At 41.9% G+C, this 19,761-nt stretch overlaps 2 protein-coding genes across 2 annotated transcripts in view; one reads left to right on the top strand and one right to left on the bottom strand.

Annotated features, from left to right (window-relative positions):
- The window catches only part of SEPTIN10 (septin 10), a 45,765-nt gene extending 33,076 nt beyond the window's left edge, over positions 1-12,689 (bottom strand). The window contains 1 exon segment of the mRNA XM_066268544.1: positions 12,153-12,689. Coding sequence (XP_066124641.1) covers positions 12,153-12,179 — 27 coding nt within the window. The 5' untranslated portion in view covers positions 12,180-12,689.
- SOWAHC (sosondowah ankyrin repeat domain family member C) lies at positions 12,671-15,157 on the top strand. Its single transcript, XM_066268543.1, has one exon. It carries the CDS (start codon positions 12,809-12,811, stop codon positions 14,429-14,431), a length of 1,623 nt encoding a protein of 540 aa, XP_066124640.1. The 5' UTR covers positions 12,671-12,808; the 3' UTR covers positions 14,432-15,157.
- The last annotated feature ends 4,604 nt before the right edge of the window (positions 15,158-19,761 follow it).

Genomic DNA, 19,761 nt, shown 5'->3' with positions numbered 1-19,761 from the left:
ACAAATGCAAGCTTATTTTGAAATTACTTAATTAGAAGTATTTCCTGTTTATTATAGAAAAAAAAAACACCTGTTTGTAATTGTGCTGTTTTAATGACGCAGCAATAAATGTCCCTCTTGCAGCAGCCAAAGAGGTCCTCCACTCAGGTCTCCTCCGAGCAAGAACTTGCCCTTGGGCTATGAAGAATGCAGTCAGCAGACAGCCTTCAGCAGCAGAGCCTCCAGTCTGTAGTTTTCCACCTGGTACCCATCCTCCTCCCAGGCAGCCAGCCCCTAGCCAAGGACGGAGCCCCTTCTGCCCTAAACAGGCAAACCTTACAGACCATTAAAGCTCTCCATTAGGCTGGCCCAGATTCTGCCAGATACGCAAGTCCCCTGAGGCTCTCTCTGCCCAATTCTGCGTCCTAACCTCTTTCCTTTCACAGCTGTCAAAACCTGCGTCAAGGCCTGAGGCTTTCTCTCTCTAGACCTGCTTCCTCCTCCACTTTTTCTTTCACTGGCATTACCTCTATCCCCACCCTCCACCCTGAATCCTTCTCTAACACTCCTAACTCCAGCTTCCGCTTCCTGGAGCATCCAAAGGGACACACCTGAGAAGCATCAGTTATTTTGTGCACCTGATAATTTCCTCATTACAAATTCCTAGAATGTAATACTGCTCAAAGGTATATACATATTGCTAAACTGCTTCTCCAAAAAAAAAAAAAAAAAAAAAAAAAGGCTGCACCTGCTTACTTTTCCAAAATTAGTATATAAAAAGGGTATCCATTTTATTATAAAGTCCTTAATACAGGGTATTAATAATTTTTAAGTGTTTGTCAATTTGATAGGCAAAAACTGACAAGTTCATTTGACTTCTAGTATTTTGAACATTTTATTTCAGGTGGCCTGAAAAGTATATATACAGCTCATGAAAATTAGGGAGTATTTAAAATTAAACATGAAGTGAACAAATATCCTCTAATTTTTGTGAGCAGAATTAGGGGATACTTCAAAATACTGTATGAAGCGATAAAGCATCCCCTAATTTTTGTGAGCAGTGTAGTATGTTTTCATAAATTGCCAGTTCATGTTTCCCCTTACTTGCCTACCATGTAGGTCTTTTATGTTTCTTTAAGAGCTGCTGGCTAGAACTCTAAGCCTGTCAGGTACACTGCAAGTATCTTTTCATGACTTGCCACTGATCTCTTCATTTTCATAAAGTCCACTCTAGCCATCTTTCCTTCATGGTTTTTTCCTCAAATGTACAGCTTAGAAAATCTTTCCACACCCTGAGTTTTAAAAATAAATGCATCTAAATGTTTTCCAAGTTGTTTTATGGTTTCATGTCTTACACTTAAGTTTTGAAATCTTCTAAAAATTACATTCTAGTGTGAATTAAAGCAATCTGGCTTTGTCCCAACACTGCTGACCTACTGCACCATCAAGGGACAGACAGCAAGTATACTCAAACATCTATAGTCATTCTTACAGAAATGAATCAAAGGAAAACTAGGACTCATGAATAGACCAGAGAAGCAGACTTGACACAATGAAGAGAAATTACTGACGGACTAGACCTGTCTGGCAAAGTGGGATGAGCTGCCCCACGGAGGATTCAGCTGCTGGCCATGGGAGAGAGCGTCAAAGTGCTGACACAGTAACTGTCAACGGGGCACACTGTAGGTGATTACTGCACTGAGTGGGTAGCAAAAACAACACTTTTAAGGTCTCTTTCAACTCAGACTTTACGACTGCCCACCTGTGAGCAAACAATAAGGTAAATTACTATGTGATATGAAAGAGAATAAAGAATGAGTCACGAAAACTACAAGTACAGACAAGGTGGATGAAGGAAAGACAGAAGAACTGCACCTGGTTGATGTGGAAAGACATCTTGGAACCAAATCTCAAGGCTAGAATTCCTGGGAGAGACAGCATATTCCATGCAGATCAGGTGATAAAAAGCCAATTGTATTTGAGAAGTGACTTATTTGACTTAGGAAAAGCAAGTGAGACAGGAGCTGCAGAAAAACTCACTAAAAAGTCATTAAATTGACAAGGAACATTTTGGGGAAAATATGTACTGAGGAATTAGTGTGAAATCTATTAATACATACTGCTTTTCATTTATTCTATAAATACATACAACATACACTAAAAGGCCTTATATTTTTAGGACAGAATAGATTACAGCCACTGAAGATAAAAAATGAGTAAGTCAAAATCCTTGCGATTTAAATTTTAGTACAGGTGGAAAATATGGATCCAACTTATAGACAGGACACAGTGGCAGCTCTGGGTATGATGACCCCTGCATAGTCAGCTAAACCGCTGCCAAGAAAAGGCTTGAAGGCCCTGGCAGGGAAGCTCTACTTAGAGCTTTGTCCGGAAGCACCAAAGCAGCAATTTGATCCCCGGTCAAGGCACCTACGGAAAGTGACCAATGAATATATACTAAGTGAAACAACAAATAAATGCTTATCTCTCTCTCTTTCTGTCTCTCTAAAATCAATCAGTTAAGAAAGAAAAGGCTTCAGCTGAGATTTGAAGGAGAAATAGGATTTTTCCTAGCATATGAGAAAAGAAGGTAGGGGAATCAATATATACAAAAGTAAGCAAATAAACTTGGTATGGCTAGAAAACTGCAGTGAGCTCATTATCACTGAAGCCTAAGGAGGCTTACGCTCAAGTGCAAGGAGCACAGGAGATGGTGTGAAGCTGAAGTAGGCTACAGGGGCTGGCCATCTACTCTGCCTGGGGGTGAGGCCATGAGTGCCTTCTAGTGTCTTAAATTGAAGGAACTTGATAGATGTTAATGTGAAACAGGAAAAAAAATGAGATAAATCAGCACAGGTCTGATGCAGTTTAGGAAACACCAAGGTTTAATTTCCTATGAGCGCCTCAGAGCCCTCAGGGCATTACCACCTAATCACCCACACCTTTATAGTCAAGTGTATAATTTAATCTAGGGTAATTTTTAGAGAACTATTAAACACAAATTCAGTGGTAATTCCTATTATTCTTGAATTTTCCACTGATTCCACAAACTTGAATTCCTCCATTGATAACAGCATTAAAAATGGAACCAACTCGCTAAGTCAGTCAGGCTGACTTTCTAGACCAAGCACAGTGAGCACTGTACTACCAGTAACAGGCTGCCGCCTACAAGGTATTATTCCACTTTCAAAAGTGAGAATATATGTTAGATAAATTTCCATTTTCAATTTATGAGAGATCTGTCTTCAAAGGAAGGAAAAAGTTGCATATTCTAAGAGTCTATATGAAATATTGACTGAAGAATACTACCACAAAGATTAAAAGGTATAATTATGAAGATGAAGAGAAAGGAGATGATGCAATATTAAGTGGCAAAAGAATATAAGACTACTGACACCATGGGTACGAGTAAAAATTATTTATGCCCAGGAGGGAGCATATACCGAGTCTGATTCTTGGGGGAGTAGAATAAATATTTCATTTTCTTCTTGATATCTACTCATATTATCATGTATGTGAATTTAGCAAAGATTAAAGTAGAAAAAGAATGTATCTTCCTCAAATATCTATAAAGATGAATTTATTCAACAGCTATGCATTGAGTGCCTCCTCTGGTCCAGGAACTATCCTAGGTGCTGGGAATATATGACTTAATAGAAGAAAAGAACCCGTCATTATGGTGCTTCCATTTGTTAGGGAAAGACAGGCAACATCAAGGTAAAGCATAGGCTAGGATATAACAACAAAGAATAATAAATGGAATAATAAAAAAGAAGGCTGGGAGTTGTGGAGATGGCATGGGTGGAGGGTGCCATCCTGAACATGGTGGTTAAGGAAAGCCTTCCTGCAAAGAGGATGTCTGGAGCAGGAGCCTTCCTTGCAGAGGGAACTAAATGTGGCAGAGATCCTGAGGCAGGTGTGTGCTGCTGTGTCTGAGAAATAGCAAGGAGGCCAAGCAGCTGGAGCAGAGGAGCCAGAGAGAAATGCAGCACCAGACTGTGTAGGGCTCTTGAGGCTAACGCTAGGACCTGGCTTTGCAGGTTTTGTGTACAAGATGGACATGATTTCTCTCTATACTGAAAAGTTTGTTAAAGCTATGACGTTGAAAGTAGACTGAAGGATGGCAAAGCAGAAACAAGACATGTTAATAGACTACTGCATTAGCCCAAGAAAGAGATCACAGCAGAATGTTAGTGGCTGAAGAGGTAAGATGTGGTCAAATTCTGGCTCTATCTGGAGGGTGGAACCAACAGAATTTGCTGAAGGCTCAATGTGGTATGTGAGGAGACACAGAGAACAGTTCCAAAGCTTTTGGTCTGAGCAATGAGGAGGAGGAAGCTTCCATTTCCTGCGCTTGGGAAGCCTGCATGAGGAGAACTAGGGGTTACCAGGAGCTCTCTTTGGGGCGTGTTAAACTGGAGTGGATGCTGAACTGAGCATATAGTTGGGCAAACAAGTTGAGAGTGCAGAGATATATGGACTGAAGAAAATAATTCTGGAGTCATGGACATATGGCTAGTACTTAATCCTGTGGGGCGAAACGAAATCACCCAGGGATCAAGGGTATCCAGAGAAGAGAAGAGATCACAGAGAGCCCTGGCGAACTCCAACATGTAAAGGCTGAAGAACTGAGGAGCAACCAGTCCAGATGGCTGAGAAGGACGGTGCACGAGGTCCAGAAATGTGTTGAGTCCTGGAAGACTGTTACCTGTCTTCCAGGAAGGAAAGAAGAATAGCTGCTCCCATTCCTTCACATCTGTGTGACTGCCTTCAGAACATGATGGTAGGTGGCATAGCTGTGACAGAGACTTTGTGGCTCACAAAGCTGGAAATATCTGACCCTTTAAATGTCTGCTAACCCCTGACCTGGAAGAATGAGAGTGAATGAATGAGAAAAATGCAGTACAATTTTTAGGCAGCCTTAGTTTAGTGATCACGACGTACAAGTGAAACTGTTCAGTGTGACTTTCCTCCATGACATCCAGCTGTGAGGGTGCAAGAGAGGATCCAGGGGTAGTTTCATTCAGGCGTGTGTGCTGGGAGAATTATGGAGCACAAGAAGAGAATTAGACATGCATGAAAATAATCATGCATATTACAAGGAGGGACTCAAGAGTTAGGCAGAAAAAAGAAAAGAGAACATGAAGGATATGAGGGAAAGGGGAAAGCTAGTAGGATCAATAGATTAGGTCAAAGAATTGTGGGGCTTTGAGTATATGAGAGAGTCAATAGGCAGTGTGGTCAGAGTGGGACACCTGAAACCGAGATTAGGAGTGGCTGCAGTTATTTGGTAATGACAAGGTCAACAGACAAATGACAAGGAGAGGCTAAAGTAGGATGGAGTGTCCAAGGTATCTTAGAAGAGGTCAAAAACGGAAAGACAGGGCACTGAAAGGATACTCGACGTGGGACTGAAATCACCCAGACTGCAGGTCTGATGCTAAGAGAATTATGCAGAACCAGTAATTAATACCATCAAGCACAGGAGTGAGGGCGGGGGGGGGGGGGCAGAGATGACTCTGAATAAAGAAATAGGGTGAGTATACAGTGTGATAGCTAAGTGAGTCAAAATTGGGGATATTTAGGGAGAGAAGAAATGATCTGGAAGCGGCAATGAGGAGTCAAGTCATTAATGACCATGCCTTCAGCCAAGAGAGCCATGAGAGCAGTCAAGGTGGTAATGGGTGGGGTTAGATTTTTCAACAAGGTGCAAATGTAATTCAATGGAGAAAGGATAGTCTTTCTTAAAAATGGTGCTGGAACAACTGGGCTCCCGCATGCAAGAAACAAAACAACAACCTTGATTCATACCTTCATACCTTACACTATATATAAAAATGAGGTCAAAATGAATCATAGACCTAAAACATCTAGAAGGTGTAACAAAATCTTCACGGCCTTAGGATAGATAAAGATTTCTTAGCTGTAACACCAAGATGATCCCTTTAGAAAAAATATCTAACAACCTAATAAACTAAAAAACTTCTCTTCAAAACACACCGTTAAGAGAATTAAAAAACAAGACACATACTTGAGTAAAACACTTGTAAATCATTTATTTCACAGAGAACTTATATAAGATATATATTTTAAAGTTTCTATAAAAATAATTAGACAACTCAATTTTTTTTAGAAACAGGAAGAGTTGGACACTTCATAGATATACGGATGGCAATTAAGCACATGACAAGGTGCTCAATAGCCTTAGTCATTAGATAAATGACAATTAAATCATGAGCTATTTCTCTATATATATCAATAACTTTTTTTTTTTTTTTTTTTTACAGAGACAGAGAGTCAGAGAGAGGGATAGATAAGGACAGACAGACAGGAACGGAGAGATGAGAAGCATCAATTATCAGTTTTTCGTTGCGCGTTTCAACACCTTAGTTATTCATTGACTGCTTTCTCATATGTGCCTTGACTGGGGGCTACAGCAGACCAAGTAACTCCTTGCTTGAGCCAGCAACCTTGGGTCCAAGCTGGTGAGCTTTGCTCAAACCAGATGAGCCTGCACTCAAGCTGGTGATCTCGGGGTCTCGGACCGGGGTCCTCTACATCCCAGTCCAACGCTCTATCCACTGGGCCACCGCCTGGTCAGGCTGTATCAATTATTTAAGGAAATAACCAAAAAGATGACAATACTGCAAGGATGCAGACAGCAGGTACACTCTGTCCTTAAAGCTGGGAATGCAAACTGGTGTAAACATGTGCAAAACAGTTTAGCAGTTTCTTAAGTTAAACATATACTTGCTATCCTACTCCTCGATATCAATTCAAGTGAAGTAAAAACTTATATTCACATAAAAACCTGTATGTAAATGTATATAGCAACTTAATTCAAAACTCTTAAAAACTGCAAACAGCCCACGTCTTCAAATGGAGTCAGAGTGAACAAGACAAACTGTGGCACATCCGTGCAAGGGGTTACTAGACAGCAATAAAAAGGAACATGCAGCAACATGGAGGAATCTCAAAAGCATCACACTGAGTTCATAGGCTGTAATGATTCCCTACATGTGAGATTCTGGGAAAGCAAAACAACAGGAACACAAAACGGATCAGTAATTGTCAGAGATTAGGACTGCATTGAAGTACAGAGGAATTTGGGGAGAGGGGTGATGAAACTGTCTAATATGTTTGCAGTTGTGTTACACAACTGTATACATTCACCAAACCTCATGAAACATTTAGAGTTAATTTTACTGTACATATACTCTTTCCCAATGAAAAATAAGTTAATTCATAAAGATGTTAAAATTTTCTAGCTAAAAGTAAGCAATCAGTATATAGTTAAATAGTAGTTAACAAAAACTTGGACTATCTGAGGATCAACAAAATGATTAAGACAATATATGCATTATTTCATCAACAGCAATAAAAAAGAAAACACGGCAAAATATATTCTCCAATTGTTCAAATTTACAATTCAATTATCAGGTTCTTCTCACCCTCAGAGTTATGTGGAAGTTGTAAATTACAATTCTTCTCTATACAACAGAATGATCTCTGTTATTGTATGACAAGCAGCCTATCTTCTCCCAAAACAGAGAGTACCTAGAATCATCTCAATGACCAATGTCAAAACAGAGAAGAGAACATGGTATCAGTATGAATGTATGTCTCAAGAAGGTTGTTAGAACTAACTGCTTATGGGCAGAAACAGATACAAACCACTAGTATACTAGCTCCCACCCAGGACGACGGCCTGCACAAAGGAGGTACAACGACATGAACAAAACGAGGGACAGTTTGTTCAACAAAGTTTGAGAATGATATGCTTTATCCCTCCACCCCATCCCCAATGGAAAGGTACTCAGCTCACGGGGTTAGGAGGATATATGTGATATAACACAAGCACTACAATCCCTGCCATAGTGAATGCACTTGAGCCCTTGGTAGTATTCAGTTACCCAGAGGATGTATGCAAAGCAGCAAAGAAGTCCAAATAAAAATTTATTTCCAATACTTCAATGTTTGCAAAGATCTTTAAAGATGACTAGACTAATAAAAAGTAAAAATATGTCCAAAGAAGTTAAAAATGCCTGAAGTTCCCTTCAGTTTTAAAAACATATATATCAAAGAAAGGCATCTCATGTTATTTTAAGATTGTGTATAACAGTGGTTCTCAACCTGTGGGTCGCGACCCCGGCGGGGGTCGAAAGACCAAAACACAGGGGTCGCCTAAAGCCATCGGAAAATACATATTTCCGATGGCTTTAGCTGCTGGGAAGCCACGCTACCGTCTGCAGCAGCGCTATTCAGCTTGAACGCAGGCCGTCATGGACCTCCGTTCCAAACTGAATGCCTGCGGTCAGGTGCAGATGTGATTGCATCATCCGTCTGGGGCCTAAGGGGGGGGGGGAAGGGAGCGCACGCTCCACAGTCCATAGCAGCGCATTACCTGTGTCCAGCGCTTGCTGACATCATCAGTGGGCGGGTGCAGCAAGCGCCGGAGTACACAAGCCTAGGAGGCGGAGAGGCAATGAGAATACATAATGCATATCAGGTATTTACATTCCAAATCATAACTGTAGCAAAATTAGTTATGAAGTAGCCACCAAAATTATTTTTTGGTTTGGGGTCACCGCAACATGAGGAACTGTATTGCGGGGTCACGGCATTAGAAAGGTTGAGAACCACTGGCGTATAGAGTTTACAATTGCTAAAAAAAAAAAAAAAAAAGATGTAGAGTAGTCTCTCCCTTATTCATGGTTTCACTCCATGATTTCAGTTCCCATAGTCAACCATAGTTTGAAATTAAAACGGAAAACTCCAGAAATAATTTATGTTTTACATTGCGCATTGTTTTGAATAACATCATGAAATCTTATACCATCCCGCTCTATCTTGCTGGGGGACAAAAACCATCCCTTTGTCCAGTGTATCCCCACTATATTAAACTACCCACCTGTTATTCATGTTGTAGAATTTGTTTTAACATTGACAGTTTACTTAACACTTTAAGTAGTATGAACGTTCCTGTATGTCCTTGTGCCTCCTGACCATCCAGAGTACGATTGATTTATTTTAAAAACGTGTAAGGCAACATTAAAAAAAGGCAACTGTATGTTTGTCTTGTTTCCATAAATTGATTATCAAACAGGATTTTAAGTTAATAAAAATGTAACTGGAACTAATTTCATTTTTGAAAAAAACTCACTACTCAAGGGGTTAATAATGGCCCCAAAGCTCAAGATTAGTGATAATGGCAAGTTGGACAGACAAAAGAGACCCATAAAATCTTCCCTTTTTCTTTTTAAGAGGAAAGGGTGTATTTATAAGAAAAAATTGCAGCATATATAGGGTTCAGTAACTACCCACCATTTCAGGTATCCACCTGGGATTCTGGAATGTATGTACCAGGAAAATGGGGGGACTATTGTGAATCTAACAAAGTACATACAGGACTCGAATGCTGGAAACTACAGAGTGCTGAGGAAATAAACCAAAGAAAATATGAAGAAATGGGGAGAAATACTGTGTTCATAAGTTTGAAGACTCAACATAGTAGAAATATAAATTCTTCCTAAATTGATCTACAGATTTAATGTAATTCCTATAAAAATCCCAGCAAAATTCTTTGTGATGTAGATAAAAATATTCTAAAATTTATATATAATTAAAGGCAAAGGAACTAGAATAGCTAAAAAAAAAAACTTTTTGAAAAATAAGAATAAAGTGAGCAGACTACTTTATTTTAAGAATTATAATTTAGTTATAGGAATGTACTAATAGAAAAATCCAGAAATAGAACCACATAAATATACTCAACTGATTTTTGGTAAAAGAGCAGAAGTAATTCAATAAAGGACAGACAGCCTTTTCGACAGATGGTGCTGGGGCATCTCTAAGCCAAAAAATGACCCTAGACCTAATGTCACACCTTATAAAAATTAACTCAAAACAGTTCATGGGCTTAAATGTCAAGCATAGACTGGAAAACTTTTAGAATAAAAAAGAGAAAACTTTGGGGGTATAGGGTTAGGCAAGAAACACTTAGACTTAACAAAAGTACAACCCACAGGAGAAAAAAATTTAAAGAAAAAGGTTTTATAAAAATTAAAGACATTTGCTCTGCAAAAGGCTCTACTAAGAAAATGAAAACTACAGATTTCAGGGAAGGACTAGTATCTAAACTATATTTTTAAAAACGTCTAAAATCAACAATTTAATAAAATCCAATTAGCAAATGGGTTAAAGAGATTTCACTGAAAAGACTACCTACAGATGGCAAATAAACTCATGAAAAGATGTTTAACTTCATTATCCATTACAGAGATGCAAGTTAAAACCACAGTAAATCACTATATACCTATCAGAATGTCTAAATAAAAAAACAGAAACAACAAATGCTGGTGAGGATGTAGAGAACCTGGCCTCTCATACATTGCTGTTGGGAATGGAAAATGTGCAAATAGGAAACAGTTCAGCAGTTTCTTATAAATCTGAAACCAAATTATGTGACCCAACTACTATACTCCGGGGAATTTATCCCAGAGAACTGAAGACTTACGTTTTTGTTGTGTTAACATTGTTACTGCACAATAAAGGTTTATAGAAGTTTCATTTCTAAAAATGGAAACAACCTAGATGCCCTTCAAATAAAATATCCATCAATGGACTACTATTCAGCAATGAAAAGAAACACACTAATGATACATGCAAAAACCTGGATAAATCTTGAGAATTTTGCTAAGTGAAAAAAATCCAATGCCCAAAGGTTAAGTACTGTGTGATTCTGTATATAACAGTCATGAAATCACAACATTATAGAAATGAAGAACAGATCAGTGGTTGTTGGAAGTTACGAAGGATGTGTGATGGAAATGAAAGGGGTGTGGGCATAAAAGAGATCCTTATGGTGATAAAAAGTTATCTTCAAAATATTAACGTGAATGTTCTGGTTGTGGTCTTGTACTAGGATTTTGAAAATGTTATTATTGAAGAAAGCTACATAAGGGTACAGGGATCTCTACTGCAGGTGAATCTACACTTATCGCAAAATATAAAGCTTACTCAGAAAATAAAGGTAGCTTTATTAGTCAGTTGCAAAATAAGTGCAGCAATTGATAAGAAATCCAACACCAATTAAAAGAAGTGCTTTTTTCAGCCCAAATTTAATTCTGAAGATTACTATGAACCAAAGTTAACAAAAAACATTTTCCTCATCCACACGTGCATACAAACACAGCAACTGTAACAAGGCAGTCCAGATAGAAAAACTGAGACTTCGTACAGTAGAACAAGACCCGGGCTGAATCAGGGAGTAAAGTCCTGACCAAGTTCTACCAAAGAAACTGTATCACCTAACTTCAGGCTACACTGTGAACTCTGTTTAACTACAACGAATGTTTTTAGACCAGTTCTCAAACTTTTGGTTTCAGCCCCCCCCCCCTCCAAGAGCTTTTGTTTGCACAGATAACAACCATTGGTATGTATTTAGAATACTGATAGTACTAGAAATTTTCTTCAAAAGTTAAAAGACAAGTATGCACAGAGGCACATTCCATCAGCTCTCATGGTGGTGAAGTCCCTGCACACCATGCAGCCTCGGAAAATCTCCCTGTGCACTCAAAAGGGAATGAACGTGGAAAAGGCAGCTAATAGCTTGGTATTGTTAGGAAAACAATTGTGACCACGCTTTGAGAACCGCCGGCTTACTATCAAGTGAGATAAATATATAAAATCGATGTGGACGGTATAAGACACTGGACAAACTGGACCCACGTGTTACTTGAACGCACAAGGGTGCCAGGGTAAAAAAAAAAAGGCGGGAGCCGTAGGAGGACGCTCACACCTTAACGGAGGACAACCTGGACAGTTTAAGCGAGGAAGCAAACCAGCCCCGGCGGGTAATCAGGGAAATGTATTCACACTGTTGTATTAATCGTCCCTGTACGCCCCAAACCGTTACAAAAGCGATGGACCCCAGCCCAGCTTCACTTCTGGAGGAGACCGGAAGCCACGCAAAGACCGGAGCCCTCGCTCAGGCCGGGCGGGGATACGGGACCCAGTGCGCCGACGCACCGCGAGCGGCCGGGGAGCTGTTGCGGTTCCCCCAGCACTACCCGGCCGGCCGCGCCGGGAGGAAGTTACGTGGGAACCCCGGGAACGGCAGGGCGGAGATGCTGGGGGTCAGGCTGGGGGGGGGGGGGGTCGTCCGCACTCACCGGGTGCCGCGCCTCCTCCGAGGTCATATCTCCAGGCAGGAGCGGAGCGGCGATCTCAGCCCAGCCCCGAGCAGGCGGCGGGTCGAAGCCGACGGGGTCGGTGGGTCGGGAGGGCTGGCGGGCTGGCGCGGGCGCAGCGGGGGGCGGAGCCGGTCTCTGCGGGTCGGGGCGGGCGGGACCCGGCCTAGCGGCCTCGATGACGCGACGCGGGCGCGGCTGTCTCTGGAGTTCACACGACAGCTCAGGGAACAGGGCAGTGCAGGCGAGGATGAGTAGGGGACACTGGAGACAGTAAGGGCGAGCACGCAAGGAAACCGTGCCCGCACTCCTTAGCCGGCGGGTGGGGTCGGCGGGCGGGGAGGGCGAGAGCCGAGATTGCGGCCCGCGAGCGGACCGGAAGTGGGCGGGGCTTGGGCCCCGCCTGGCTGAGCGGCCGGCGGGAGCAGGTACTGCGGCCTGTACTGGGGCCGGAAGTGGGCGGGGTGGGGCGGAGCCGGCGGGGGCGTGTTTGTGCGGGGCGCGGCCCTGAGGGGCGCTGGTGGTTTGTCTCGCCGTGGACGCTAGTTTGGGAGCCCCGGAAGCCTCCGCTTGGGCGCGGACCGCGATGGGACCCGGGTGAGCCTGCCGCCGCCGCCGGATGAGCCGCGGGACCACGGATGGAGGAGCCGGCGGAGCTCAGCCACGAAGCGGTGCTGCGCTTCCTCGCGGAGCGCGGGGGCCGAGCCCGGCACACGGACCTGGTGCAGCACTTTGCGGGCGCCTTGGGCGGCGAGCCCCAGAAGCGCGCCCGCTTCAAGGAGCTCGTCAACACTGTGGCCACCGTGCGCACCGACCCCGCCGACGGGTCCAAGTACGTGCACCTCAAGAGGAGGTTCTACGAAGACCCGCCGTCGCCCAAGGCCGCGCCCTCGCGGGACCTGCCTCGCATCTCTGTGACCGCAGAGCCCGAGCCCCGCGGTAGCGCCCCGGGGGGAGCCGACGGCCCGGCCGAGCGCCGGGAGGACATCCTGGGCCCCGAGGCGGCGGCCCTGGTGGCAGCCCCGGGCCCGGACTGCGAACCTAGCGGTGGGGAGCCCTCCGCCGCCGCCCTTGGGCTGCCCAGCCTGGCGGGCGACAGCTGGAGCGGGCCGCCCCTGAGCGGCGGGGCCCGAAGGAAGAACTCGCTGCGCGACGCGAAGCCTCTAGCCCGGGGACCGACCCCCGTGCGGGTCGAAGACCTGGAGCCGCAGCCCCACGGCTCTGCGGAGGTGGAAGGGAGCCCTCCCGGGGGCACTACCGCCCCGAGGTCCACTCGCCAGAACCTCCGGGACCTTGTGATGGGCAGCTCTCCGCAGCTGAAGAGGAGTGTCTGTACTGGGGGCAGCAGCCCCGGGAGCTCCTCTGGGGGAGGTGGTGGCAAAGGCGGGGGCGACTCGGACAGTGCGTCCCTCGCTTCGTCGTTTGCAGAGGAGGAGAGCAGCAGCGGCGGCTCGGTGACGCTGGACCCTTTGGAGCACGCCTGGATGCTCTCGGCCTCCGACGGCAAGTGGGACAGCCTAGAAGCCTTGCTCATCTGCGAGCCCGGCCTGCTGGCCAAGCGAGACTTCATTACCGGCTTCACCTGCCTGCACTGGGCCGCCAAGCACGGTCGGCAGGAGCTCCTGGCCATGCTGGTCAACTTCGCCAGCAAACACCAGTTGCCAGTGAACATCAACGCCAGGACAAGTGGAGGCTACACTGCCCTGCACTTGGCAGCCATGCACGGGCACGTGGAGGTGGTCAAGTTGCTGGTGGGGGCTTACGACGCCGACGTGGAGGTCAGGGACTACAGTGGGAAAAAGGCTTCGCAGTACCTGAGTCAGAGCATAGCTAACGAGATCAGGAACCTGGTAGGAGCCCTGGACGAGGACGACCGGGAGAACCCTGCCGGCAGCGGGGGTGGGCGCTGGAGGCTTTCGAAGGTGCTCCCCTCGCAGCTCATCACCACCTACAAACTCTCGCACGTTCTAGAGGACGGAGGGGATCACCATCACCACCACCATCACCACCACAACTTAGCGGAAGGGTGGGCTAGAGGGAAAGCAAAGGACCCAGGTCGCAAAGCCTCAGGCAGCTCTAGTGGGCGAATAAAACCTAGACTCAACAAAATCCACTTCCGAACCCAGATCATCCACGCCACACCCTCTTTTGGAGACCTAGAGCAGCCGCTGGAGGAGGGGGAGCAGGAGGAAGAGGATCGGTCTCTTAAAGACCATTTGTCCTCATTCAAATTGAGACCGAAATCCAATGTATTTGGATAAAAATAATTTTTTAAGAAAAGTCTAAGGTTTTTATTTGTCTACTGAAGTAGAATACTAGATATAGGCAGTAATTGAGACCACGAAAGACAGGCTAAGTTATGCATTCTTACTTGGAGTGGGAGGGTCCCTCCTAGTATGCTGGGTTATGTGGCTTTCCAAATGATTTGTCAAACCACGCCACCGCTCTGCCCTGGAGTCCCTGTTTGTGAGGACTAGGAGTGGATCTAAATCGGTACAGAATTGATGATTTGACGCCTTGCAAAGTAAGGAATATTGCACTTTTATGTATCTTTTTTAAAAGTGGTTAGTTACTCTTCCAAAACCAAGAAATGCAGATTGTAATGAAGCAGATGGTATTAAGTGTAAACAAAACTGCATAATACTACCCTTTTAAAGAACCTGTGGAAGGTCAAGTAAGAATTGAAATGCAAAAATACTAATTAGTGAGTAATGTGACTAAAATACGGGAATCCTGTTGGTATCCTATTTGTATTGAGTAGTATTCAATTATTTTAAAAAGGATAATACTGCTTTAATCACCGAGCTAAAGAAATAAGCAACTCTAACTTTTGAGTTAATATATGAGTATACCTTCCTCTTGACTATCTCATACACTACACTCAGTATTAAAGAACATTATTAATAACTACACAGATTTTTTACTTAAAAAAAACCTGTGGTACTTGAAGAAAAATACTGTCTCTGATTCTGATTCTAAGTTGTTCTGCTATTCCAAAAACCTAAATTTGCTGAAGTTTTTATTCTGGTGTTGTATAACCATTGGTTCTGTTTGATGTGACCTTATTTGATAGCGCTTAGAGTTGAATTGCCTATGGAAACTGATTCTGGTTTAGATGATTAGCAAAAGTTGGCGTAATTATTAGTGAGCCTGTGCTTCTGTGAAGTGATTATTAAATCAGTGTAATGATTCACTTAAGGTACACTTTCTGGTTTACTGAGAAAACATGCTCATAGTCTCTGCTTTGTAACAATATTTTGCAGATGTTTGGAACACAATCTTTCAATTTTCCATTATTTTCGTGAGTTTAATAAACGCACAGTGAAGTTACTGAAGAGCTGGTTAGTAAATCTACCCAGTTAAAAAGAGCACTTTATAAAATGGAAGAGAGAAGAGATGGTACTATTTCTATATTTAAATGCCACTGGCTATTGAATTACTTTGCATATAAATGAAAAATACTGTTCATTAAAATTAAAGATGTACATGTGCTTCTTAATTCCATTCAAGTACATTAATGTGCTTTATAATTATTGTAAAATTTAGTTCACAAGCATATTAACACTATTTGCAACAAGATTCAAAACAACTTTTGTGGGAGGCTAATTCCAACAAGTCCTTCTCCATTAGTCTTTTTGGTGATGAAATTGCTGAAACAAGTTCCTGCAATATAGAGATTAGGAGAGAGTTAGTTTGCAGAGGGAATGAACCAATACATCAATTGTACACAACTGCAGTTTTTATGAGGTCTTAGCTCTTTAATTTCCTAAGTTGTAAAAACTTGTAACAAGTTTGTCACGCCTCTCTACTGAATTTGTTGAAAGATTAATGAAAAATATTCACGTAAAATATATAAGCTATTTTCCATTTGTGTGCCTTTATTTTTGTTTAAGGATTATGGAAATGGGCCATGTATATTTGAGAAGCACTTTTTTCATTCATGTGGGTGAAAAACAATATAATTTTGTATAAATTAAAAATAGATTTCTTGAAGGTAAGAGCAACCATTTGTTCTGAATTATATACACATTACCTGTCTGTGGTGCAGAACAAGTTGTAACTTCCCACTTACCCTTCATTGTCATGTAAAGCTAAAGTAAACTATGAAGAGCAGACACTTCAGAACCATCTAAACGTTTTTTTGAACAGTCAGTATTAAGCTCTTAAATGTTATATTACTCATTAATTGCACAAAATCTGTAAGTTGCTATATCTGTAGAGATTGAGCCAGTACTTCATTTAACTTGTTTTTCACACTAGAGATTTTAACTTTTCTGATAAAGTTTATTTTAAATTTCAAAAATCATTCCTGAGGGAAACTACTTGTAGCATTCCTTGCCATGATGTACTTGTGTAGCATTTTCAGCTACTGAACTCTATCTACCTTCCTCTTATTTTTCAGTTTTCAAATTGAGATTATAAAGAGCACATGATTTGTGTAATTTGATATTTGTGGAGTTGTATTTACCATTAATGGAAATTATGTTACTTAGATGTTTGTTGATATGATGTTATATGGTTAGAAAACTCAAGAATGTCCATTTGTTTCTTATATAGGTGTATTTGAAACTAGTGAATGTATGTCACAGTTCACTTCAAGTTTATGGTACATAAAACGCAGCTAGCTAGCTTATATAACTTGAAAGTCTGGTACTATTTTATTCATGCCAAAAATCTTGGAGTACAGGTGCCTTGTCCCTTATTTTTTAAATGAATAAAACTTTGGGAGTGTAGAATGTAAAATTTGTAGTATTGTCGAAATAAAAGGTTCACACTAGATTTTTTTTCTCTGAATTGTCTAAATTTCTCTAGTGCTTTATCACGCATTTTATGATTCGCACAATGCTTTTTGAAGTCTCCGTGTATTTGATCTCTTTCCTATTCCTTGAAGTTACTGGTCAAACATTCCTAATTTACAGATAAGGAAATGAAAGTTGATGGCTGTTCAGTGACACGAAGTAAGTAGTAAGTAGCCGTTAGTAAGATAGTAAGGTTGAGTGTTTATTTCCATTATCTTTTCTACATGTCAGTGGCCAAATTTTGACAACTGCTGTAGTTTGGAACTGGTGATGAACAAATCAACTTATGGAGAAGGTAAACTCTACTGCTACCAAAAATAAGAAAAAAAAATGTATGGCTCCTGCACACACTGTCTACCTACGGTGAACCCTCCCTACCCAGACCAAATCTTCAGAAAGGTGTGGGGAATGCCTTCTAGATTCTTCAGTATCCATTAAGTATTGGACTCATTTTCTCATCAAGGCTGCCTTTGATCTTTAACAAAATTTACCTCTGAGATGGCAGAAGGATGTATGTGGAACTCAATGTAATTGTCCACCATTGTTTTCTCTTGGGGAGATCCTGTTATGATTGCTGTTGGGGTTTTTTGTTATCACTGTTGATTTTTGACAACTTGTAAAGCACTTTTCACTAAAACTGACATACTAGATGAGTCTAGTTCCTATTTCTAAAATGACATTTTTTCCTTGTAAGTATGTATCTTAAAAGATTTCATTGAGCAGTCTGTTTGAAGATGTCGTTGTAATTTTTCCTAGTGGAAAATTATTTATTTATTTTCTAAATAAGTGGCATTTAGAGCTTCTTATAAATTAATCTTAAAAGTGAGTACTCTGCAAACCATTGTTTTTTCAATGATGAGTCAGCTTTTTGTGAAATACCCTGAGGACTGGAAGAGGACACTTGTGAACTTGTTTTTCAAGATATAATAGTAGAATTGTTGGCATTTTCCTCTGAAAAACATTACTTTCATGTGACCATACTTTTTCTCCTTAATCGTTAAAATGTCAGTTTTATCTCAGTAAGTGGTTTCCCATTTAGTTAAATTGTCTGTTTTTCTGTATTTATTGATGAATGTGTGACAAGTGCTGCCTCCCTTGCACAATGCCTGGCATGATGAAGGCACTCAGTAAGTGTAGTTTTGTTTTATTTTAACGGAAAACACTGAAGAAACATTTTGTAATGTTGCATCATATAGATATTTAAACCATGTGTATTTATGCCAGGTGAATAGAGTTAATTTTCATACAACATGGCTCTAATTGCCAGACAACCAGTTGATCTGCAACCCAGACAAAACATCATTCCAGTCCTGGCACTAAAATCAGCTTTATTGGGATTTAACTTTGTGAGCAATTTAAGAGATTTTCAAGAGTAAATTTGACATAAACATGTTTTACCTTACAAGTTGACTGAAGTATGTAATTCCTAGGAAAATTCTTTTACATTCTTTTTTTTTCTAAAGTGAGAAGCAGGGAGGCAGAGGGACAGACTCCCGCATGCGCCTGGCTGGAACCCACCTGGCATGCCCACTAGGGGGCGATGCTCTGCCCATCTGGGGTGTTGCTCCGTAGCAACCGGAGCCATTCTAGTGCCTGAGGCAGAGGCCATGGAGCCATCCTCAGTTCCTGGGCAAACTGCTCCAATGGAGCCTTGGCTACAGGAGGGGAAGAGAGAGGTAGAGAGAAAGAAGAGGGGGAGGGATGGAGAAGCAGATGGTCGCTTCTGTGTGCCTTGGCCGGGAATCAACCCCGAGACTTCCACACGCCTGACTGATGCTCGGTACCACTGAGCCAAACCTGCCAGGGCCTTTTTTACATTCTTATTGTTCAATTTCCAAATTAAAGTTACAAAGAGCAAGTAATTTGTGGAATTGTATTTATCATTAATTGAAATTTTATCAGTTATTGAAGATGTTTGTTGATAGGAAACTGGTAAGAAAACCCACATTTTCTGGCTTTAAATATTCTGAGTGTTATCAAGTATACAAATGACTAATTTGTGAAACTCCAAAGAGCAAAAAAATAAGAGATGAAGTTTAATTTAGCTTAGATAACTTTCTGATCGTCATTTTAAACATACCATGGATTCTCATGAGGTGGAACACGTACCACTGGAAATAATTAATCAGAGGTTATGTGAGCACCTGGAAAGTTAAAATAGATCATTTAAAGTACCCTGTGACTGTGTGTCTTGAGAAACTTTGCTCTGCTCCATATCAATTCTGACCAAAGTTTTAGTGAAAACTGATCTGACTTAGAATTTAAGTTAACCAGAGAAGTAGGGTAATTTAAGTGTTTGTTTGTTTTTAAACACAGCTTTATGCTGTTCTGATCAGAGAACCTGGAAACACCTGTGAAAATACTCTACTGGGTCTTTAAGAAACTTAAGAGTTTAATAGTCGACAAATATATATAATTGAACACCCTTGAGATTTGTCAAGACATTTCCGATATTGACAGATGTGATCCTTGAGTTTTGTTTAGTCCAGTAAGGCTGCTATAACAGAATACCATAGACTAGGTGACTCATAAACAACACCTCTATTTCACAGTTATGAAAGCTGGACAGTCCAAGATCAAGGAGCTGGCATATTCAGTGTGATGAGAGCCTGCATAACTGGTTCATAAGTGTTCTTCTGTTTGCTGTGCTTTCGCATAGTAAAAGGAGTAAGGAAGCTCTCTGAGGGCTCTTTTATAAGGGAATTAATTCCATTCATGAGAGCTCTACTTTTATGACCTTACCACCTCCAAAGGCCCTACCCCGTAATACCATTACATTGGGAATTAGGTTT

This window comes from Saccopteryx bilineata, chromosome 3, assembly GCF_036850765.1.
Source record: "Saccopteryx bilineata isolate mSacBil1 chromosome 3, mSacBil1_pri_phased_curated, whole genome shotgun sequence".
Lineage (NCBI taxonomy): Eukaryota > Metazoa > Chordata > Mammalia > Chiroptera > Emballonuridae > Saccopteryx > Saccopteryx bilineata.
This window is presented reverse-complemented; position numbering and strand designations above follow the sequence as displayed.